The sequence below is a fragment of the Hippopotamus amphibius genome, chromosome 11 (assembly GCF_030028045.1).
Source record: "Hippopotamus amphibius kiboko isolate mHipAmp2 chromosome 11, mHipAmp2.hap2, whole genome shotgun sequence".
Classification (NCBI taxonomy): Eukaryota; Metazoa; Chordata; class Mammalia; order Artiodactyla; family Hippopotamidae; genus Hippopotamus; species Hippopotamus amphibius.
The window spans coordinates 31,013,542-31,038,348 of record NC_080196.1 but is presented as its reverse complement, the minus strand read 5'-3'; the positions used below and the strand labels follow the sequence as shown (position 1 = coordinate 31,038,348).

General features: G+C 42.7%; 1 protein-coding gene across 1 annotated transcript in view; it reads right to left on the bottom strand.

The window, feature by feature from the left end:
- Window positions 1–24,807, bottom strand: part of TNFRSF21 (TNF receptor superfamily member 21) — a 60,227-nt gene that overhangs the window by 18,746 nt on the left and 16,674 nt on the right. The window contains exons 2-4 of the mRNA XM_057700469.1: window positions 22,797–23,448; window positions 20,763–21,257; window positions 5,503–5,768 (exon numbers count right to left, since the gene is read on the bottom strand). Of these exons, the coding sequence (XP_057556452.1) occupies window positions 5,503–5,768; window positions 20,763–21,257; window positions 22,797–23,448 (1,413 nt within the window). The remainder of the gene's footprint in view (window positions 1–5,502; window positions 5,769–20,762; window positions 21,258–22,796; window positions 23,449–24,807) is intronic.

Here is a 24,807-nt window from a genome sequence, read left to right as displayed (position 1 = left end):
TTCTCAGGAAAACACTGAGACAGAGAAGTCGAGTAATTGACCGTTGAGTCCCCAGTGTGATTGATACGTTGCCTGGACAGGAATTTTTTAAAGTTTTTTTTTTTTTTTGGCACACGGGCTTAGTTGCTCTGCGACATGTGGGATCTTCCTAGAGCTGGGATTGAACCCATGACCTCTGCATTGGCAGGCGGATTCTTAACCACTGCGCCACCTAGGAAGCCCCTGGACAGGAATTTAAGCAGGCACACGTCTGCACACGGACATCCCGATGTGGAGCCTTCGTGTTGATAAACTGTACATCCACCAACGTCCCCCTCCCTCCCTGCTGGGTTTACTCCCTTAGATTAAATATTGATACACACATGTTTCTTCCCTTCAATGGTAAGCTTCCCTGACAGCAACGACTCTGTCTTCCTCGTCTCTGCATTGCCCAAAGCCCCTGGTATAATATCGCACACAGAATTTGTTATGTAATATAGATTTAAAAATAAAATCACATCCTCTCCTTTGCTATTTAGCAGGGGAAACTTAAACCCAGGCAAGAAAGTACTGAAAGAAAATTAACTATCAAGCTTAAGTTCTATTTTCCAGCTCACCTTCCAAAACAAAGGGCAAATAATGCAATTTATTTTAGTCACTGGGCATTTTCCAGATGAAGGAAAACAGAGATTATTGCTGGAAACCTACACTAAGTATTCTTTAGGCCAAAGAAAGATGATCTCAGACAGAGATGGGAAATGAAGAACAACAGGAAGAGATCAGTAAGCAGGTAAATCTATGTGGTTTGTGGCTGTAAAACTGTAATAATTATGGCTTTGGGAGGTTAAGAAACGTGTAGTGTTAAAATGTATGACAACAGAACACAATACAAGAGAAGGATAAATAGGATAAAGTCTTTTAAGCCTATTGTGTTGTCTGAAAAATAGTAAAAAGTACACCTTTATAAAATGGTTCATAATTTAAGCAGGCATGTTGTAATCTCTGGGGTAGTCATTAAAAGTAAAGTAAAATGTGTAACTAAGAAGTTAATAGAAGAGGAGAAGTAGAATAACACAGAATACTTTATTAACAAGTAAGGAATGGGAGAAGAGAACAGATAGGACCAATACAAAACAAATAATAAGATGGTAGATGTAAACCCAAATATATGGGTCATTACATTAAAAATGTAACCACACTGAAATTCTCTAGTTAAACAACAAAAACTGTCAGAATAGATTTTTTTTTTTTTTTTTTTTTTTTATAGTTGTGGCACATGGGCTTAGTTGCTCCACAGCATGTGGAATCTTCCCAGGGCAGGGCTCGAACCTGTGTCCCCTGCATTGGCAGGCAGATTCTTTACCACTGCGCCACCTAGGAAGTCCTAGAATAGATTTTTTAAAACCTTAAATATATGCTACTTACAAAATACTTTCTTGAAATAAAGTCACATAACATAAAATTTGGAAGGCTGTATTAGGTGTTTGTTTTGTGTTGTTTTGTTTTGTTTTTTAAAGAGTTTTGGCAAAGTCCCAGCAACTTACAAACTATTGTCCCATTGCTTTGCTGCTTCTCCCAAAAGCTCATGCCCGGGAAGGAGAGAATACAGATAACTCTGGAAGGCTGGGTTCAGTTTCGATGTTGAACTTGAAAGAAGTGCAAACTGAAAAACCCAGCTCGTATCTCAGGTAAGGAAAGAGTCAGACAGGTGAATGAATAAGTAAACGGTGATACATCCAGACAACGGGATATTACTCAGCACTTAAAACAAATGAGCTATCACGTCATAAACAGACATGGAGGCAGCTTAAATGCATGACTGAGTGAAAAAAGCCAACCTGAAAAGGCTACACACTATATGATTGCAGCTATAGGACATTCTGAAAAAGGCAAAACTGTGAGAGACAATGAAAAGGTTAGTGGTTGGTGTTGGGGAGGGCTGGGTAGTGGGGAAGAGATACATAGGGAAAGCACAGAGGACTTTTTGGGTAGTGAAAATACTCGATAGTATAATGATGGACATATGTCATTATACCTTTGTTCAAATCCATAGGACGTGTACAACACCAGCAGTGAACCCTAAGGTAAACTATGGACTTCGGGTGATTGTGATATGTCAGGGCACAGGTTCACTCTTGGTAAAACTGTGCTATTCTGGTGAGAGATATTGCTAACAGGTGGGCCTGTGTATGTGTGGCGGGACGGAGTAGAGGGGAACCTCTGTGACCTCCCTCTCAATTTTGTCTTAAACCTAAAACTGCTCTAAAATTTTCTTTTAAAAAAATTCAAAGAACAGTACACCAAAAAGTAAATTTTACTATATAATTTGTTAATGCATATTTTTTTAAGATGCTGGATGTGTTTAATTCAAGAATGGCTAATAGGCCACCACGGTTAATAATGGACCAGCTGTTCCTGACGGAGGTAACTAAAAGGAACACTGGGGCCAGTCCTCTGAGTGGAACATAACATAGGTGTTCTCAGGCTCGTGAATAGGAAAAAACATTCACCATTTTAAACACACACACAGAGTCATTTTTGCACATTAAGAGTCCATTAACTGCTGGGGCAAAGTCTGAAATTGCCAGCAGTAACACCATACACACACAATACAAATCCACTAGAAAATGGAAAAACTAAGTCTCAATTATGCCCCCTGCGTTCCGATTCTCTTGTTTGACTCCATCAATCTCAGAGATAAACTGTGAACAAATTGTGCAATTAATAAGAGCTGGCAGCCAGAAATCCATGCTCACTGGCTATTAAAATTAGAGTCAGAGCTGGGTCCACAACATTGCCAGACAATGATGGACATGATTAAAGCATGGAACACGAAGCCTAATACTGCCTTCTCAGCCTCCATCCTAACATGCAGGCTACACAAGAACCAAGAAGAAAGCCACAAAGATGTCCTGATGCCACTGTTTCTTAAAAATTAAAAATTAAATTAAAAAATAGATACTAGAATCTTTTGTATATGGAGGAGATAAGAGGAAGGAAAAAAACTAAAAGGAACAAGAGTTTGGCACTTGGGGACTCAGGCTTTTGTGTTCTTACTCCCTGGCCTGGTGATTTTTGCTATAATCACTCTCCCTGACGTGCAGTGTCCTCCATGGAGTCTGAACCTTTGGCCCACTTTTCCCAGCACCTAGGACAGTGCCTGGAATCAACAGGTGCTCCATAAACACTGATGAAACTCAATGGAACCATAAGAGAAACATGCCAAGGTCAGTTGCTATAGATAATACTCTGCTACCATCACTGCCACCCCAAAAAAGAAGTGCCTTAAAGACTAGACCCAAATTCTAAGTGATAGCTGAGTGTACACAGAGAGTGAAGACAGATCTGCAGAAACCAGAAATAAAACAAGTTTCAGGCAAATCTGACTCAACCCCAACATAGCAAACCTCAGCCAGTCCTCCCAAGGAAGAATGGATTGGCTCATCAACCACTGTCTGCTCTTCCTCAATGAAAATGAGGATGGTTCCCTCTTTCAATTTAGCACAGTAAAACAAAGCCCTACCTCTCTTTCCTCATGGGCCCTTTCCGCTATCATTTTAAAAAGTGTTTTAAATCACAAAAGTAATGTTTTCATTATAGAAAATAATTTTAAAAAACCACTTCTAATTCTACCAGCTAGATTTAATAACATTAACATGTACGCTTTTTCATTTTCCTATGTTTATATCTGTCTTCTCTGATGAGAAAGCTTCTTCTGAACCCTTAACAATACATCATGAGCATCCTTCCACCTTATTAAATATTCCATTTAACTAAATCCTAACATCGCATCAATTACATTTTCTCTTTTTTGGAGGCATTATCAAGGTGATCCAGTGGCTTCTTCCTGAGTGTCTAAATCCTTCTTCAAATCTACTGCTTGCCCTAGCAGTTTTTTCCTTAAAGCCAGCACTCCAAGGAAACACAATAATATTTTGCCTCTTGAGTCCCTTTGTCTGAACTGCAGTCATTTTATTTAATTGGAGGGCAAGCACCTCCCTTTCTTTCCCCCAAAATTCAGCTACTCAAAGCCTTGTTTTAGCTGTGAACTATACTTAATTGAGATCGTTTTGCAGAAAGTCACAAGACACTGGTGTGTGCCTTTGAATGTGTACCCCTGCGTCTGTGAGTAAATCTTTTTTCTGAAATTCCACATTTCACAAAAGTTAAAAATATACCAGGAGCTTTAAAGACTACCTTCAAAGTCAGCTAGCACCAATGAACTTTTATCTAGTCATTTAGATAAAAGATCCACCTAATGAATGTTTATTTCAGTAATAAACACTACATTGTTAATATAGAAAGATAAAGGCATTTGGACTTCTTTATATATATACAAGTTTAAATATATAAAATTGAGTCCTTTGATATACAAATGTGGTGCAGAATGATAGTAGATTAGAGTGGACAGGGGAAAAAATCTCTCCCTCGCTCTCTTAGATAATGAGTTTGGACCACAAAAGAACACAGGCAGAAAGGCCTTTTAAATTTTAAGTGAGTTTTATCAAGTCTCAGGGGCAGCGTTTTTCCTTTGGGAATACGTTACAAAACTTCAATCGAAGTCTGAGAAATATGATTCAAGAGCCAACTTTGTATTTAATTCATGGCCTTTCAGGGAAGCACATTATGGTTAAGGAAAGGCCAAGTAAAATGAGTTACCTCATGACCGTAACTATGATTTGTAGAACACCTTCAATGTGTCAGGCATTTTATATAGTTTATTTCTAGTCTTAGCCCCATAAACTTGGCTGAGAAGGGAGATAACAGAAGCAGAGACAGTTGAAGTAACGTACCCTTGGTCACCCAGCCAGGAAGTGTCAGAGCCAGGATTCCTATCCAGTGCTGTCTGAGTCCAAAGCCAGGGCTCATGGACCAACAACGATAAATAAATCACACTCCAGGGTCCCCTTGGTTTTATCTGAGGCACTGATGGGACAAGCCCGAGAAGAAATATCAGTCCTCTTACTAAATACCTCCAGCACCACTTGCATCCTCAGGGGTACTTGGAGCCTTCCTAACGTTTAAGTCAGAGCCTTCTTAAGCCACATCACAGAAAACGTCCTCTGGAAGGGGAAGGGAACAGAAAAAAGTCTTCCTTCTTGCTTTTGTTCCAAGGGTGTTATGCAAATTGAAACTGTACATTGGGTAACAAGGAATAGATCTAGACGTACAGTCTGATGCCAGACTCCATCCCAAAGGCAAAGATTCTCAACTTAGAATCTTAGCACATTAGAATTACTTGGAGAGCTTTTAAAAATACTGGTTTCTAGTCCTGCCCCTAGAGATTCTATTGTGACTGGTCTGCAATGGGGTCCAACTACCAGAATTTTTTAAAAGTTCTCTAGATGATTAATGGAAAACCACTGAGAAACACTGCCCTAGGAGAGGGGGGTGTGTGTGTGTGCATGCATGAAGCTAAACACCAATTATCAGTTCCTTTTCCTTATTACATATACTTGGTAAAATCTGGAGCACAGGGAGCTATAGGTTAGTGGGAAAGACAGACGATCCGGGCTGCTTTACCTGGGCCGTATCTTCCATCAGGCCACGGATCTTCTCCACGACATCGTTGCGCCGGTGCTGGCGCAGGGCGCTGATTAACTGGGCCAGGCTGGCCTCGGGGCCCCGGATGGTCCAGTGCTGCAGCGCTGCGTAGGCGCGCTCGTGGTCCGCCGTGTACCCGTTGGAGAAAGCGGCCACCTCCCTCTCGCTGGCATTGCACAGAAACTGATAAATATCCTGCCACTGGCTTCCCACTTGGGCTGCTACAAGCTTCAGGATGTCAATACCTATACCAGACACAAAATAAAATAAAAAACAAATACAGATAGGTGAGGTCTTTATAGAAGGCTGCCCTGTTTTGGTGAACTTAAGGAAGCATGCTTTCCCATCGCTCTAGTCCGTCAAAGGAACGCAGGGCCTTCTATAAGCGCTTGGCACACGCAGCCCATCCTGGAGACGAGTTAGGTACCCTCCTGCAAATGTCACTTCCGGAACGAGGAACCGGAAGAAGGAACATCCTGGAAGTGTAATAAATCGCCCCTAAACGATGTTTAGCAAGCCAGACCCAAATTGTTCGGAGTGATTCCTTTATCGCTGCTAAAAACTGGAACCAAATAAATTAGAGGCTCCCAGATGAAAAAAGTGATGACTTCATAAAATCTAGAAAAAGGTAAGCCACAGGTTCAAACTGCAGGCGAGTTTATCCAGCAGTGATGGTGGTGAGAGTCTGGCTATGGTGTCCATTATATCAACTGATGAAATTCTGAACTGTTCCCACCCAATAGAGGCATTCCTTCAGAACTTCTAACTTCCCATGCTCTAAAATTCCATGCTCAAAAGGCAAATTTCTGCTTTATTATTCAGTCTCCTAAACTGACTTGCAGTAATAATGATGACAACAGGAAAATGACAGTATTATAACCATAGCTATTATCTTCCAGGTATTATGGGACGGCATTAGCTCATTAACATTCTAATTGCCCAGGTAAGGAAAAAAAAAAAAAAAAGTCGGGCAATGTGCCCAACATGGCAAAAGTAGGTGGGTTGGGTTTTGAACCCAACTCACCAAATAATGTTATAAACGGAGTCATTCTGGCTCATCAGCTACTTATAAACTCAATCAGGATGGGTCTGCAGCCCCCAGATCTGATGAACAGAGGGTGAAAAATGCCAAAATCAAATCTTGGGATCCAGCAGCTCAGGATAAGCACCTGGCACCGACCCTCTGTGAGGTGGTGTCTTCCTCTTTAGGGTACCTTCTCTCTGCAATTATGCATGGCTTTTCCCCATCCATGGGGTGTATATATAACCCCACAGTAAGGGCTCTGGTAGTTATCACAACAGGTGAGTGAGTCTTCTGAGTCAATACCATATCTCTGAATGAAGCTATACGCATATGCCCAGATACCAGAGTTATTATATTTAGCAATGTCTTGGCTAACTATAGGTAACAAAGACGATACACAGCCATAAAAAAAGAATGAATTAGTGCTATTTGAGCAATATGTGTGGACCTAGAGGTTATCATACTGAGTGAAGTAAGTCAGACAGAGGAAGACAAATGCCATATGATACCACTTATATATAGAATCTAAAATATGACACAAATGAACTTATTTACAAAACAGAAACAGACGCACAGATGTAGAAAATAAACTTATGGTTATGAAAGGAGAAAGGGAGTGAGGGAGGGATAAATTAGAAGTTTGGGGTTAGCAGATACAAACTACTATATATAAAATAGATAAACAATAAGGTCCTACTGTATAGCACAGGGAACTATATTCAGTATCTTAAACTGTAATGGAAAAGAGTCTGAAAAAGAATATATATGTATATATCTGAATCACTTTGCTGTACACCAGAAACTAACACAACATTGTAAGTCAACTACACTCCAATTTAAGAGAAAAGTTGAAAAAAAAGTCTTTAAAACATTTGCTATTCAAAAAAAAATGAGGAATTCCCTGGCAGTCCAGTGGTTAGGACACCACGCTTCCACTGCAGGGGGCACAGGTTCCGTCCCTGGTCGGGGAATTGAGATCCTACAGGCCACATGGTGCAGCCAAAAAACAAACAAACAAACAAACAAAGGGAACCCCTCAAGTTCCCAAGTGAAGCTTGGGGAAGGAAAGCAAAAGAAGAGGAGCTTACCGTGATGGTTAACCGAATTTTTCAATTAACTGGAGGTTAGTAGACGGGAAAGAAAAAACCTTTCTTGCTCCAATCAGCTGTTGGGGAAAATATTCATAAAATGAACTATCAATTTCTGCCTGAGAAAACAGCAATCAGAATTCCAGAAGTTTCCTTGTAAATGGAGGAATTCGTGGTTCCCCCATGGAAACCCTTCCTCTGCCACGCAATCCCACTGAAGCAGATGACTTGGAAGACAGTGTGTACGTTCTGAACCAACCCCTGAAAATGGTTTCGGAAAGTAAGTTCCTGGTAACAGGCTGCTTTCTTGTCAGCTGTAAAAGTAGAATGCCACAAATTGAGACCTGACTGTACTTCCCACACTATTTTCCCTGGCAGTGTGAAATATACTTGAACCTGCTGCTTTTCAGTTTTCATAGCAGTGTTTAGCCAGATACACAGCTTTTGATTTCAAGCAAACAGACTCCTCAAAAAAAAAAAAAAAAAAAAAAAAACCATGTCCTATTTAAAACCCCACAGGTAACTTTCAGGAGCAAGCCCGCTCTTTGTGGTTGATGGGGTCGATTCTTCCAAACACCAAAAGGCTTCTCAGTCCCTGAATCTTAATTTAGGTCAATTTGACGAAGGCTCACAGTGTCTTACATGGAAACACGACTGCGTTTTCTTGTACATGGGACCTTTGCTTAAATCTTCGTAATGCCAGTGACAGTGTGGCTTTGGTCAAACCACTAACTGTCATGTTCATTTCCTCATTTGTACAATGGAGATACTCAGTCCGGTCCCTGGGGATGAGCTGATTAACATTTTCTATAGAGTCGATTTATTTTTGGAAGTACCCTATCATTATAAATGCTGCGTACACTGGGCGCTACAACATAAGACTAAATGTATTTCTGATGCAAATGCGTAGGCTTTATGGAGTAATTACAGAGTTTAAAAGGCTTACTCTTAACAATAGCTCCTTCTTCCAAAAGCCAGTATTTATACTTTTTCTTCTCGGCCACAAAATTTTTTTAAAAAAAGGAAAACACAAAAAATGGGTGCAATGAGATTTTCCTTCAACTAAAATTGACTGGAAGCTAAATTTAAGGTTCGCAAATCATGTTTCACCTTATTCTTTTACTATGTAAACATGGAGTCAACTTATGCGAACCAGCCCGGATAAACAAGGTTCCTTACCACGAGCCCCACCCACTGCAGAGCTGATAAGTACAAAGATGGCAGAGACAAGCACCAGCTCTGGAGATCCCCACCTCTCAGCCTAGCACAAGATCACAAACCACAGCGGGAGAAGGGAAGACCAGTCTGAACTAGCCCAAGACTTTGGTGTACCTTGCCCCCACCCCTCCATCGCCACCAAAGGGAAAAGAAAAACCTGGAGAATATTTCAAGAGTATTTATTGGGCAACCACTGTGTGTTAACTTTGTTTGCTGGACTGAAAGCCCTTGTGAGATTTTAAAACAAGGAGGTTAGCACCAAGAAAGTGAAGTCATACCTCTGAAGCACAAGATTTGATGGGATCTAAAAGTGTTCTTCCTTTAGAAAAAAAAGTTCCAGGCAAAATGAAACAATACAACTATAGGGAAAAGCAGTAGAATGATTCCATTAAATTGAGATATCTACCCTTGGGGAGGAACGGGGGTGTTACTGGACAGGTGCACAGAGGGGACATCAAAGGTGTTCTCAAGGTTCAATTTCCTAAGCTGGATGGTGGGGAAATGGGTCTTCTTTTTATTGTGTTACTGTATTTGATAGTTATTTTATTAGTCTTTTTAAAGCTATATATGTAACACATACATAAAACATACTTCTATAGACATATATTTATATATACTTTATATATATCAATACATACTATTCTGTGGGATGTTTAATTTTATTGGTGAGGAATCTCATGTAAGAAAGGTTACTGACTGGTTCAAGGCTGACCAGCTAGTTAGTGGCACCTCTGTTGTGGTTAACAGGGAACGTGGTATCGTAGAGGAACATTGCTATTCCCTGGAATTATGCTCCTAGGGCATAGTCCACATATGAATGAAATCAGAGTTGACCACGGTGTGTGTGCTTCTTCCTGGCCTGTTATTACTGACCAAGCAGATGCTTGGAAAGTTTTCGCTGGAGCTAGCAAGTATAGTTCTTTCCTTTAAAACTATGGTACCCTTTTTTTAAAAAAAGGAAGTTTCAGCAAGCTTTTTCTGTTCAGGGCAAGAGCAAATATTTTAGGCTTTGAGAACCATACAGTTTCTGTTGCAAGTTCTCAACTCTGTTGTTAGGTGACCACAGCCATAAGCAATACAAATGAGCCCACGGTGCTGTAGTTCTCCAACCCCTGAAACTGTAGCAATTTAGGGAGACTGTAGCTAGACTGTCAAACGGCAAAAAGATTTAGAAAAGCAGTGTTAAAAGAAATACACACACACACACACACACACCACCCCAAAATGAAAGTTCCTACCCCAGTGATAATCTCAATGTGAAATGGTAGTAAAATAGAGACCAAATCTGTGCATGGCAGGGTGCGCTGGTCATCTGTCCATTAGAGTTCTGAGAATTAGAATGCAGACAGTCACCATGTGTTGAATTAATCTAACTTGTTTAGCATGATGCCAAAGCTCTTTCTTCTCAGGTTGAAAAGCATACAGTCGTCAGTCCATGGAAGTGGTGACTGATGGGTAACAAGTTTGACTTCACTTTTCTTGTGATGGCAGGTCCTAGAACTCTGGGGAAGGGCTGAAGTTTCTAAAGAAGTCATCGAAGGAGCTAAGCTCTATCCACCAGGGGCTGTACTTGCCAGGGGCTGTGTCTGAGAACGTGGTCCTGGCCCCAGGGAAATGGCTTGTGACTTTTAAGGTGCAGGTAGTAGAAAGATCATAAACTTGCCAATCACAAAATATGGTTTTAAACTCCATGACTTGTTAGTTGTGTGACCTTGGGCAAATGACTTCTAAGATTGCAGTATCCTCATCTGTAAAATGAAAATGTCACCTCTTATCTCATAGGCTGGGTAAGGAGATGTATGGGGTCAAGTATTAAAACCATGCAGGACCTTGGTTCTCCTTCCTCTGTCCCTTCCATTTGTGGACAAGAGTCACTGGGGCAACAAACCTGAAAGGTGAGAGGAGGAGTTCTGCATAGATATCGGTTTTAGCACCAGGGTCACAGGCACTGAACAGTGAAGCCAGACACCAGCATCCTAGCCTCCTGGGTTTCTCGGAACCTCACTAGTATGTGTCCAATGGAGCACCATTGCACAACAGGGGCGCCACCCACAGAAAGGCACATGTGAAAGGTCAGTGCTGCCTCCCTTGCCACACACTGGGCATCACAATAGCACTCGGGGGGCTCTTCCGAGTGAGCAGGCTCTGCCCAGCTCTGCCAAGAGGGAGCTCAAGAGAAAGGCATGAGGTGAGCAGCTGGGTTATCATAGAAGACGCAGCATTTTCCTGTGCGTTATAAAACCCTGAACCAGATATAATAACCTGGATGACAACCCTCACTGGAGGCTCATTTCTTTTCAAGCTCAATGTCAGTGCCAGTATGGAAAAAAAGGTTCCTCCTTTTTTAATAAGAACCTGAGTTGACCCTGTAAAAGAAGGCATTAAAGCTCCTTCCTTTTGGAGATAAATATCTGAAATGAGTGCCATCATTAAGAAGCCATAGTAAAGCATTCCCTGAAAGATGTAGATGAAGATGAAGACAGAGCTGGACGAAGCATAAGCCATCTGGACCCCATGACACAGCCCTCTGGGTTTCATGCTCTTACAGCCATGCTTTGTACAGGATAGGTACATTGAAGAGACGATGGTTTATGTTCTTTTTGCTGGTACTACATTCTCATCATTTAAAAGATTCAAGTATGCATTACTAATAAGAAAGAAAAATATCAAATTTTACACTTTAAATATATGCAGTTTATTGTATGTCAATTATATCTCAATAAAAGTTCTTAAAATAAGATTCAAGGATTCCCACTGCATCTCCCATCCTTGTTAAATGTAATGGCAGTTCTCATTATTCTTCTAGAAAAAGAAATGGGGGAGGACAAATAATAAGAAAATTCCCATGGAGGCAATCAGTATACAAACTCTTCCTGGGAGAGATGACTCCACAGCTATCCCTGTACTGGTTTACACACACACACACACACACACACACACACACACACACACACACGCAGAGCCTCCTGAGACATACTTGTCGAAAACAGGCCATATGAGTTTGAAACAACTTCCCTGCCACCAACATACCTGACCCCCTACCGCGAACATGCTCAAACAGGCTGTGACCCCAGGCTTGCCAATTGCAGACATAAGGGCAAAGATGGACACAACACATAAAACATTTGTACAGAACAACGTAAGTCAAGTTCAGAAATCTGAATAAGAGTCTGGCTTTAGCATTCTGTGATGGTCTTCCCTGTGAAATGGTCATGTCCTCAGAGATGTCTTTTCTGGCCACCTTCTGCCCGAGCCCCAAGTCTGCTTTGGTCACCATCACCCCCAGATACTCCCAGAGCCTAGCACATAACAAAAGTATAATGAGTATCTTTGAATGAATGAGTGAGCCTTTTTGTCCTCCCTCTCTTCTTGCCTGAACCCCCCTACCACCATTTATTATCCCATTAGCCTCTGTAACTTAAGCTCCTGAGAATGTGAGGGACCAAATGCTATCACATCCTTGCTGTGAGGCCCTGCCAGACCTATGGTCTCTGTGATGACAAGAAGGAAGGCCCACATGTGGCTGCCAATGGGGGGAACCTGGGCTTCCCGGCACAAGAACCCAGCTGTTGTGCAAGAACCTCTCCTTCTGCTGGTGCCCTCTTCCCACTGAGGGTGGTCCACTGTCTCCATATCAGGGCCCAGAGCTCCCAAGGGGAAGAGGTCCCACCATGGTAGAAATCTCCAGAGATAAGCTATCCAGGCTACAGTCTATTTGGCCTGATAACACAGTAAATGCTCCTAAAAGCAACAACCCCACACGTTCATGTTTTTTGCAGTAACCAGCATGTCATAGGATGGATAACACATGCTACATCAGGACTTCTTTGGTGGTACAGTGTTTAAGACTCCGAGCTTCCACTATAGGGGGCACGGGTTCGATCCCTGGCTGAGTAACTAAGATCTCACGTGACCCCTTCCCCACCCCCCCCCCCAAAAAAAACTAAAAAAAAAACCCCATGCTATAATGATCACTCCCAAAGCATGACACAGGAAACTGCTTCATCCACGGCGGGAACTTGGTTTGCCCCAAGATAAAAATACTCCTTCCCTACTGAGGTAAAAAGTTGGAGGAACTGTTTAGATTTCATTTGAAACCCCAAAAGTGATTTCTGAAGCAGAATTCATCAGTATCTTGTTGAAGGTTCAATGGGAAATCATTACAAGCTCAGATGAATCTCAGGAGCTGCTAAAAACCACCGTGCAAAGGTCTCATGGTTAATGGAGGAACTGTTTACCAAGGGCAAACTCTATCAAAGCAGTAGATGCTTTTCCAGATGGAAGATATAAATTTCACTGATGCTGTGAGGACAACGAATAACCTTTTCTTTCATTCCACAGAGGAAGACAAAAAAACACATAACCAAAAATGCCCTCTTCCTCCCCGTCTTAGCCTTTGTCTGAAGCTGTTCATTTTTTCATCTTACAAAAATGTACTGAACCCTTACTGAGCGCCAGACATGATTCTAGGCACTGGGGAAGAGGCAGTGAAGGAGGCAAAACAAAATCCTTTCCTGGTGAAGCCTGCATTCTGTTGGGGGATGCGGAAAGTAATAAAATATTCCGTGTATTGCATAGCAAGGAGTGCTAAAGAGAAAAAGAGAGCAGGGGAGGGGACGGAGGGGGCAAGGCTGCAATTTTAGATATGGGGCCTTCTCCCCCATATCTCAGAGAAGACTCCACTGAGCTAACATTGGAATCAAGCCCTAGAGGAAGTGAGGGAGCGAGCCCTGCAGAGGTAACAGCAGGTGAGAAAGGAGGAAGGGTGTTGACATGTACAAGGAGGGGCAGGGAGGCCAGTGTGGCTGGAGCGAGTGAATGAAGGGGAGCGTGGTGGGCGTCAGAGGCTGGAGACGAATGGCCAGGATGGGAGTACAGATCGCACTGGGCTTTCAGGCTGCCGCTCTGCGTGCAATGGAAAGTCACTGGGGATTTTGACTTTCAAGCACGGGAGTGCTGCAAGCTGACTTACATTGGACAGGATCGCTCTGGCCATTGTGAAAGGAATAAACTGAAAGCAGTGCAGGCAAATGCGGAGCGACCAGTTAAGAGGCCACAGCAATGATCCCGTAGGGAGGTGACAGTGGCTTGGGCCAGGGTGGTGGTTGTGGAAATGAGGGCAAATGGTCAGCTTCTGCATCTATTTTGAAGGTAGAGCTGACGGGATTGGCTAATGGAGCGAATATGGGGTGAGAAAGCAGTAAAGGAGTTAAGGATGGCTCTACAGTTTTGCTTGGAGCAGCAGGAAGACCAGAGGAGCCATTTTTCTTTTCTGTATTGGGTAACTGATATGGATGGATGGTTCGGGATTCAGGTTTTCACAACTTAAGTGAGAGGTGCGTGTTGGACATCCGGGTCTGTCAGACAGGTGGGAGGCTATCTGTATGTTAAGTTCAGGTACAAGATCCAGGCTGGGTAGATGCACTTGGGAATTAGCCACAGATAAACAGCATTTAAAGCCATGGGTCGGGACTTCCCTGGTAGCGCAGTGGTTAAGAACGCACCTGCCAACGCAGGGACATGGGTTCAATTCCTGTCCCAGAAAGACCCCACATGCCTCAGAGTAACTAAGCCCAAATGCCACAACTACTGAAGCCTGTGGGCCTAGAGCCCATGCTCCGCAACAAGAGAAGTCACCTCAATGAGAAGCCCGCGCACCACAACGAAGACTGGCCCCTACTCACCACAATAAGAGAAAGCCCGTGCTCAGCAACTAGAGAAAGCCCAACACAACCAATAAATAAATAAACAAATTTAAAGCTATGGGTCACCCAGGGAAGGAGTGCATGCAGGTAGAAAAAGGGGCAAGTCCTGAGCCCCAGGGCTCTCCGTTATTCAGAGGTGGGGTCCAAGAGGAGGAACTAGCCAAGGAGCTGGAGAAGGAATGGCCAGAGAGGTGGAAGGAGACCCAAGAGAGGGTGGTGTCCAGGAGGCCAAAGGAAGGAAGTGTTTCAGGAAGAAGGGAACCAAGGGAGCCAGCCAATAGGCCATCGAGGAAAACTCAGAACTGAACAATGAAGTTAGAATTGTGCTGTCAGACTACGTGGAAAAGAGGCAAGATTGGGGCTAAAACATTGCTGCCATATTTTAGAGATGCTAAAACATCTAAATGCACTTTTTAAAAACTGAAGTATAGTTGATTTACAGTGTTTCAGGTATAGAGCAAAATGATTCAGATTAGATGATCGATAGATGATAGATAGATAGATAGATAGATAGATAGATAGATAGATAGATGATAGATGGATAGATGATAGATAGATGATAGATAGATATTCTTTTTCAGATTCTTTTCCATTATAGGTTATTACAAGATATTGAACGTAGTTCCCTGTGCTCTACAGTAGGACCTTGTTTATCTATTTTCTATATAGTAATGAGTTTCTGTTAATCCCAAACTCCCAATTTATCCCTCCCCCACTCCTTCCCCCTTTGGTAACCACAAATTTGTTCTCCATATCTGTGAGTCTAATTCTGTTTTATAGATAAGTTCATTTCTACCATTTTTTAAGATTCCACATGTAAGTGATATGTTTTTAATCAATGCCTTTCCATAGCTTGGTGTTCTTTTTCCCCTTAGTGATGTATAAAATAATGGTGTGTCTCACAATCAGTGGTGTCTTAGCTTTGACAAAATACTGTAAGAATTATTGTTTTTCAAATTTACAAACTTGAACCCACCTATTTTTTTACAATCTGACGTATCATCAACAACCTAATACGTCAAACTCTGTTCATGCACTGCAAGGGTAACAACCAATTACTCATGAAAAACGATCCACAGAATTCTAGAAATTCCTCCTCTGCAAAATCTGCTTACATAATACCTGACCAGGTTGATTCAAGGACACTCATTTGTAAGGATTGTTTTTTCTACTTGTATTTTAGCCCTATGTGGGAAAAATGATGATGTGCTTTCCAGTATCCCAAATAGCTTATATTCAAAAGCTGTTAGTTAGATAAATTAGAGAATAAAATATACATTTAAAACATAAATACCTGTCCTCTAAAGTCTAGAGGAAGAAGCCGTCAGTGGGTGGGCCTGGGGAGGACAGCAGCCTCCCAAGGGCAAAGGCCACACCGCCCTTGACTTTGTGCACGAGATAATGCTTTTGAGGCTGTCGCGATAAGAGGCTTGCGTGTGCAACGGTTGTGTGTGCTTTATAATCCTCAAGCATCCTAGAGGTTCAATGGAAAGGTGCCGTCCACTGAAAATAGCATTACTGGAAGCAAAGGTGGCAGAGACAGGGGGTGGGGAATGGGGAGTGGAGCACAGCCCGCCTGTTCCTGCCTGTTCCCCGTTAAAACGACTGTGGCCCTGGTAAGAGCAAGGACACAGCAGGCTCAAACAGAGTAACCTGCTCCCTTCAGCCCGGCTTCCTGGTGGTTACACTTCAAGTCTACTTCCCATAGGAAATTTGGGCTGACAGACAGGATGACTGTCTGGAATTTGGAGTCCAGGAGGCTTCTGGCAAAGGAAGGAGGGTTTCGTTGGTTGCAGCTGCTGCTGCCGTCTGAGGCTGAGAAAACGACTACCAAGTTCAACAGATGTGAGTTCCGAGTAGTATGACTCCATCACCTCTGACTTATCTGAAACAGCCTTTATGTTTTCAAACAGACCTCCGAGCCTTCAGCCGTTGGGTGTCTGGCAGAATTTTCCATTTCAAGCAACCCAAGAAAAAAGTGAAAAGGGGGAAATCGGAGTGACTTCCTGGAGGAAAGCTTATTATTGGTGACACTTTTGTGTTTTATTTCACAACAAGCTGGGTTTTGCTGAGGGAAATACAATTTTCTTGATTGAGCATGATTTTTAAAAACATCAATCATAGAAACTAGAAATTTCTAACATTGGAAAAATTAACACTGAGATTCCAAGAACCAGAAAAATAAATCCAGATTCTAAGAATCAAGGGGCAGCGTCCAGAGTCAGCCGATGCCTGAGTTTAAAGCCTGGCTCTCCCCCTTTGTAGCTGTGTCCCCTTGGGCAAGTGATTCTCTGTACCTAAGGTCTCCCACCTGTAAAATGGTGATGATAGCGGCCTACCTCATATGGTTAAGAAAATTAAGTTGACATTTATGAAAATACTTAAAACAGGGTATGGCATTCAGTAAGCATGATACAAGTCTCTGTTAAAGAAAAGTAGACAATGAAAACTTAATGGTAGCAGAAACCTTTCTTATAAGATTAGAAAATTATATTAGTAAGTCACAGTTTATGTCATCTTTTTGCACCCCAAAATCACCTCAAGATCTTGCTTATGTGGGTAGTAGGATAGGACACACCCCCTCATCACACTTTAGGAAAATGTAAAGTGGAAAAGTACTTATTATTGAACTCCTAATGCACTTCATTTGTTCTTCATTTCCAAACACTGCGTATGGTGGTTTTAATAATTCAGATGAAATGTTATGTCATTTCTGAAACTTGATTGAAGAATATACTGATGATGTTCAAATACATCCAAGGCACAGCTTCCAGTTACTCAGCATCTGTCCCTAACCAACCCCTGCAACTTCAGGGAAATATTTATAAGAGAAACACAATCTCAGTTCCATTTCTACAATTCAACTGCATCTTACTGCTTCCTCTCGAAAGAGGACGAAGTCTGCAGAGTTGTGAAACTGGGAGATGGTTTTCCTTCATAAGCCCCAGTAAAGACCAATTCTCCCCTGGACCAATCCTAAAAGAGTACAGTGTCAATCTACGAAACAGAAAATTGTTATGACTTCAGAAAGGAAGGAAACATACAAAACATACAAAATGCCATAGCACCCTCAGTCTCCCATCCTCCTGGCCACACAAGGTCTCATCTTGTGTTTCCAACACTAGGATTCCATGAAAATAGGGTAGCAGTTTTGTGGGATTTAACTTTAAAACCATAAATCTATGGAAGACAGAGAGGGGTGAGTGGAACCAAAAAAAGAGGCTCTTGTTGGTGAGAAAGATGGGAACCACTGGCCTGGCTTTAGCGTGCTGGGGGTCTACATGGCATCCAGGAGCAAGGCACCGTCTGCTTAAGGTGGGCAAGGGTAAGGGAGGTCTCATGTGACCTCTTACACAGAATACCCAGGACGAGGCAATTTCATCCCCACCCTCATCCTCCTGAACAATTCAGTGTGAAACGGACAAGCACGAGAAAATGATCTTATTATACAGGATTACCTGCTGCCCAGAACTCACTGCAATCAGATCAACAAGGTATTGTTTCCAGAGGCCTCTCCGGGCACCTGGAATGGTTTTTCTGAAACAGAACCTCTCTTTGTTATGGGATTTTACCTGAGTGTATCTTTGAGAACAGCAATTTGGAAAGAAGAGACCTTCCTTCAAAAAACACCTTAAAGATAAACCTCCCAATGCAAAATCCTGGGGAAAAAGGTTAAACTACTGGGAGAGATGATAACATCTGAACGAGACAACTGTGACTGAGTTGGAAAAGCGTATTGCTGAAGTACTGCTTTCTCGGAAGGTAGGGTCAGGTTCTGTTTGATTAGGCACTTCCATTCTTTCTACAAAATAGGACTGTTTCAAGGACACAGACATAGTAGTTTACAAGGTTACAGTGGTTTAAGCATGCCTAAAATCATTATATTAAATTGCTTTCTGCTGCTGGACCGGATCTACTCTACAACTCCCTGTGTTCTCAAGAATTCTGAAAACTACACTGCAAGAGAGTTTAGAAATATAACTGACCATTATCTAATCTATAAATATAGCTAGTAAAGGAATGGAGCAGGACGTGCACGTTGTTTTCTGCTAATTAGAAACATTAGGACAAGTGTTCTGCCTGGCCACTTAAAGGACAATTTAATGAAATATGGGGTTCTAGGCAAGATCCTATACCATCCATCAAGGACCTTGTTGGGTCCACTGACAACTGTGGAATATGGATGGCAAATTAAAATACTGTATCCGTGTTAAACTTATCAAAGTTGAAAACTGGGCTGTTTTTTTAAGAGAATATCCTTATCGTTAGGAAATACATACTGAAATATCTAGGCATAAATGGTCATGAAAAGGTTCAGAAAAATCATTTTATGTCTGTATAGATGTGTATACATCCGCTATATATTGCATACTCTGTAACATTATATATAATATAAATTATTCTACATGGCACATATTTTATGAAATGAAATCTGTGTTTTTATAGAAAGAGAGCAAATGATAACGCAAGCGGGCAAAATGTTAACAACAGGTCAATCTGGGCATAGGTTATAGATATTCTTTGTACTATTTGTGTAATTTTTCCACACTTTTGAGATCATATCCAAATAAAAATTTTTTCTTAAAAAGGAAGGAGAATTGGAGCCTTCCCTCCCCAGCTGGTTTCCAGCCAGCGGTTGTTTTATTCAAGTCTGTGCAGGCTCATCCCAGCTGGGGGGTTCACCCCAGTCTGACTTTCAGTTGGTTTGATAGTTCACACAAATTAGCAAAATTAGCAAACTTTGTGTGACCTATCATTAGTAAAATGAGGGGTTTTTTAAGCTTTCTCTACATTTCTGATTATAAAAGTAGCGTGTACTTATTATAGAAAATTTGGGGAAAAAAAACTAATAAAGAAGGAAACAAATCCACATAAATCTCACCAAATCCCACCAAACTAGCAGAAACATCATGGTCACTTTGGCATATTTCCTTGCAGTCTTTATTCCCAAATTTTAAGAGAACTAGGATAATATTCTATAAAGTGTGTAGTGTGTAGTTTGTTTTCTTTCCCCATTCTTTAACCTAGTATAAACATTTTCCTCTGTCATGGGTAAAAAAAATGAAAACTTCATAAATCTTCAGTGTCAACATAATATTCTGTTATATGGATATGCCACAATTCACATAGCCATTTCCCTAAAACCAGCCCTTTGCGTATTTCCTGGTTATATTTATTATACATAATGCTGAATTAAAAGCTCAAGATCTTTGTGCTTAAATTTTTTTTAGTATTTCTAGTTTATATCTTTATGATAGATTCACAAAATAGAATTGCTGGGCCAAAGAGCACAAACATTTTAAAGCCTCCAATACAAAAGGCCAAACCACTTTAGGAAGTTAAGCTTACCCCTTTATCTTTAAGGAAAAAGATCCCAGATTGGATTATCACAACTTTGGGCTGAAATATCATTTACTATTAAAGAAAGGGAAATTACTGCCACTGTCTGAAAACTGCAGTCTACAGATCACACTTAACTGCTAGGACAAGTTCTATAAGCTATTTTTTGCTCTCAAAAGAGGAAAAACTGAAATATTCCAGCCTGTATCCACACACGCTGACAACTGGGTAAAAGATATAGGGCCCAGCCTCAAATGATCACCGATACACTACGCTTTGGGTGTCTAAAATACCCCCAAAGACCTTCCTATCTTCCTGATAGAAATGGGATCCTAAAAATATAAGGGGGGAAAAGTACATGTGAGAAAAGTGATAGGAACCTAAGAGTAAGGTTCAAATTCAAAAAGGCAAAACTAAGACGAGCTGTTTTTTCCCTCCCTCTATTTTCTTTGCAGTCTCCTGTGAAGAAGCACGGGCTCCAAAGTCAGGAGACATGCTTCAGTCCCATCCGTCCCAAATGAAAGACTCCCCTGGGTCAACGCAGCCAAACCTCTCTGCACTTGATTCCCTCGCTTGTTAAATGGCAAGGTCGAACAAAGTCCCTCAAGGTCACTCTCATGTCTCTGATTCCAAAACACTGTCCTTTACATGTACCAGGGGCACAGGGGGCAGAGGAGTTACCCTCTCTGAATGTATTACGTTGAATGCTGACCACCGCATCCTTCCTACACAAGGAGATCAAACAGCACTTGGCGTACGAAAGGGAGCCCAGACACTTTGCGTTTCCCACTCCTTCCGCCCACAGGGACGAGGGAGGGAGAGGCAGGGGGACCTGGGAGCAGGGGGAAAAGACGGCAGGCTCACCGTGGCCGTTGCAGTAGTAGATCCACTTCTCCCGGTTCTGGGCGGGGGCCATGGCTTTCTTGAGCCCCGCCTTTTCCACAATGGCGCTGGGATCCTGCCGGGGCCCCTTCTTCAGAGTCCTGGAGCTCTTCCGGACACTGCACACCACTATCACCACGAGCACCAGCAGCAGGAAAAGCACGATCATCCACGGCAGGTGCTCGTTGATGTCGAAATGCTTGTGCGGGTTCTGCCTGGGGTGGCCCCTCTTGAGGCCTTTGATGGGCGTGCTGGCCTTCTCGCCGCCCGTGGCCTCCATGGATGGCAGCAGCTTCAGGATGTGTCTGTGGTGGGGGTCTTGCTGGTGGTTGACTACCTGGAGGTGTGGGAGGGTCTTGTTCATGCCTTCCTCCCCCTTCGCTGAGCTTGTGTTGTCAGGGACTGTCCCTTCCTGGATGCCACTCGGCACCTTAGGTCTAACAGAGGCAGAAGAGTTGGATTCTGTGGAGTTCATGCCTAGAAAAAAGAGGAGGAGGGGGGAAGAGCTTTTCTATATGTGGGGGTCTATACATTCCCTCCTCTTCCTAGTCGTCTCCAAACCAGGCCAGACAATGCAAGAAGAGATGGCCTTTGGAGCTTCAGAATAAATGGCATTTACATTTTCATAAAGACCATGACAGCACCTTTATGTGGAAGGTAAAAACTCAGCTTAACAGCTAAACTCACTTCTTGATGTCAAAACCAAAGGCATCCTTGGAGATCCAACGTCTGAGCTTCACAGCAGCTTCTCCTGTGCTGCACATACTGAGTCAACTCTTAATTGTTTTGATTATTCAGAACTATTCCAACTGAATGCCTCTGTCTTCTAATTTACTCCTCCTCTCCCACCAATTGGCTATTTCATGATGCAACGGTAAAATCGAGACTATAACTAAGATACAGAGAAGAGCTCAAACCCCAATCTAAGTGTGACCAGTGAAAGGTGTGATGAGACAGGTCAGTGAATAAAATAAGGCAGGACTTGCTTAGTATATACTAGGAACCGAGAAGCAAGATTTGGGCAGGCAGCTTAGCGGATTGCTTTCAGAGAAGCTTCCACAAGCATTCTCCATTAAGGAGTGAAAGCCAGGGAATCTGAGTTCCAAGAGACGGGACCTGGCCTGTATCAACCCCTGAGGAAACCCAGACAGGTCATGGGAGCCTCTGAGGCTGTTTCTTCATTTCAACTGGTGGTTGTGAGAAGGCCCTCCTTATGGGGTCATCAAGAAGGTCAAACGTAACCACATGTGAGAGTTTGCTGGAAAGCACAGCTCCCATCGGCTATCATCCCATGAAAATTAAATTCAATCAAAGAGGACTTGAAAGTAAAAACTTAATGTTATTCTTGCCTGAGGTTCAAAATGAATTCTGAGGAAAACTGGGATATACCTAGTGAAGGACAGAAAGTCCTTTGAAAGAAAGAAACTCTTTTCCAGATGTGAACGCTAGTTACCTTCAATGTGACAAAAATGTGCTTGTTTCCTGCAGCTTCTGCCTTACTTTCTTTTTCTCTGCCCCACCCTGGATCCAACATTCATCCCCTCCTTCCAGATGTCATGATATTTTTCTCCCCTTCTCCTTCTGACCTTCAGGCTGTCTCCCTGCAGGATTGACTGGGTGCTGGAAAACTTTTAGTCTGGAAGGGACCTTAAAACAGCTAAATCACTCACTCATGATGCCATATGATGGACAAGTTTGCAACCGAGGCCTGAAGAAGTTCGGTGACTTCCACAAGGCTACACGCTGACCTTGTTTCTCTCGGTTCTTATTTTTTAGCTTGATGTCACCTAGTTCTCAGATACTTGCTCCCCCCTGATAGATAACTCCTGAGTCTCAGTGTTTCTAATAGGTCCAAAGAAGCTAGACTTTAAATAGCCACAAAAAGCAAGCCCCTTCTTTAAGGGGTGACTTTGGAATAGACAAAATGGAGAAAGCATCCTGGGTCCAAGCCCATTCTCGGTACCTCCACGGGGCTCAAAGCCTTCCTCACATACATAACTCATGAGGTTAAGTTACCTTTGGGAATGTAAGTGGAGGAAGGGACTTCGTGGGGTTCCGTGTGCTCAGGGCGTGAAAGGCTGGTTGTGCCAGGGGAGGGTGGGGCGGTGCTGGAGGAGGATGGGAGCGTGCCGCAGACGTTGTCTGCCTCCTTGGTCCCCAGCTTGATCACCACCAGGTTCTGACTCAGGCAGTCTGTGTATGCTTTGCATCTCATCACACTGGAAGGCACATCAGAGAAGGTCCCGCGAGCACACTGCTTACACCGCACGTCCTCCATCTCTGTCCCTTTCTTCCGCACCCCCCATCCCACAGGGCACACCGTGTGGGGGGCGCAGGTACCATTCGACTGGAACATGCCAGCTGGGCAAGTGCATTCTCGGTCAGTCAAGGCAGCACAAGGCATTTTCTCAATCATTGGCCGGGGGCACGGCTGGCTACACTCGTGGCATTTCTCGATGCCATTCTCATGTCTGGTAAAGGTCCCCATGGGGCAGCTGCTGCAGACACGCAGGCTCGTGTTGGTACAGTGCTCAGACACATAGGTTCCTGCCGGACACTTGTCACAGGTGAGCACCTGGCCGGTGACACGATCAACATGGTGGTATTTGCCAATGAGACTTGGGGCCTTCTGTTCCGCCTGAGCCCTGGTGGTACTGAGGAATCCAAGCTGAAAGAAAGAAAAGGAAGGGAGGTACAAAAACCAAGAAGGTGTTATACAGGGAGAGGAGGAGAAAGGATGGAAGAGAATCCCAACCCCACCAGCATCATTCCCATTAAAGGTGGGACCAGTACCGTACCCTTTTAACACTACAGCTGCAACATAACAGCCATAGACTCCAGCTCCATATGGGGGCCTGACCTCCTGGCTGTGAAGCTTCAGTTTTGTTGCCTGACCTTTGCCTCAGCTTCCTTTTTTTTCCATCTGTAAAATGAAGCTGACAGTACCCCCTCAAACTGATTATAAAATCAGTGGAGAATATGAATGTGAAAGCACTTTGGGACTCACATTAAAAATGCTACTGACTTTTTTTTTATTTTTAACTACTGACTTCTGAGTCAAAATCCTCATGCAAGGGGAAAATAACTTGCTGAATAGGGTCCTCCTTCTATGACCCAAATGTCTCATGGGCATTTCTTGATACCAGGACAAATCAGCTGCAAAGCAGGATGGCAAATATTTGAGCTGCTGCTTCCATAGCAGGTGACCTGGCTGGAGTTAAACCAATAGACAAGGCGCGATTTTTTTCAAAGGTTTTTGTCTTTACAAAGCTAAATGGCTTTTGTTTTTATTCTGCAAAACAGAGGCAGGCCCTTGGCATTCTTAATGAGCTTTAAACAACAGAATTAATGCTTTTAGATGCACATCCCATTTGTTGAGCCTTCAAAGGCCACGGTCAGTGGAGCTCGGACCTGCAGCCACCTAGGAGGCTAAGCACAAAACTTGCGGAGGAGGGCAACCAAGTTCAAACACAATAATAAAATATAAAGACAAGTTTAGATGACACCCAAAAGCTGATGTTAGGGAAAATACCTGAATCAAGAGACAAAGTCACTGAAAAAACTTCAGAAGAACAGGAGCCCCCTCAGGCTCTCATCACCTATGATTCTGAGAACCACTTTGGAGACAGCCCAGTTCCACAGTCAGAGCCCTTCCCTCTGCTTCTCACCCAACCTGGCACTTTTTATTGTTTTAATATTGCTCTTTTTTAATTATTATTTTTATAACAAAAATAAACATTCTGCGACAATTCTAATAATCATGAAATAGAGAAAAATGTTTAAGTCTCTGCTCAAATCCACCCATCCCCAGAGAAACGCACTGTTCATTTTGGTGACCATTTCCAGACCATTTTCTGAGCACTTACACATAAAACACACATACACGTTTTCAGTTGGCTGGTTCAGCTACTTTGGGTTTGGTTTCGGTTTACCTATATAAAGGGGACAGGGCATACCCACTATTCTGTGACTTGCTTTTGTTCACCTTCTAATACTACATCCCTGAAATCTTTCCATGTCAGAACAC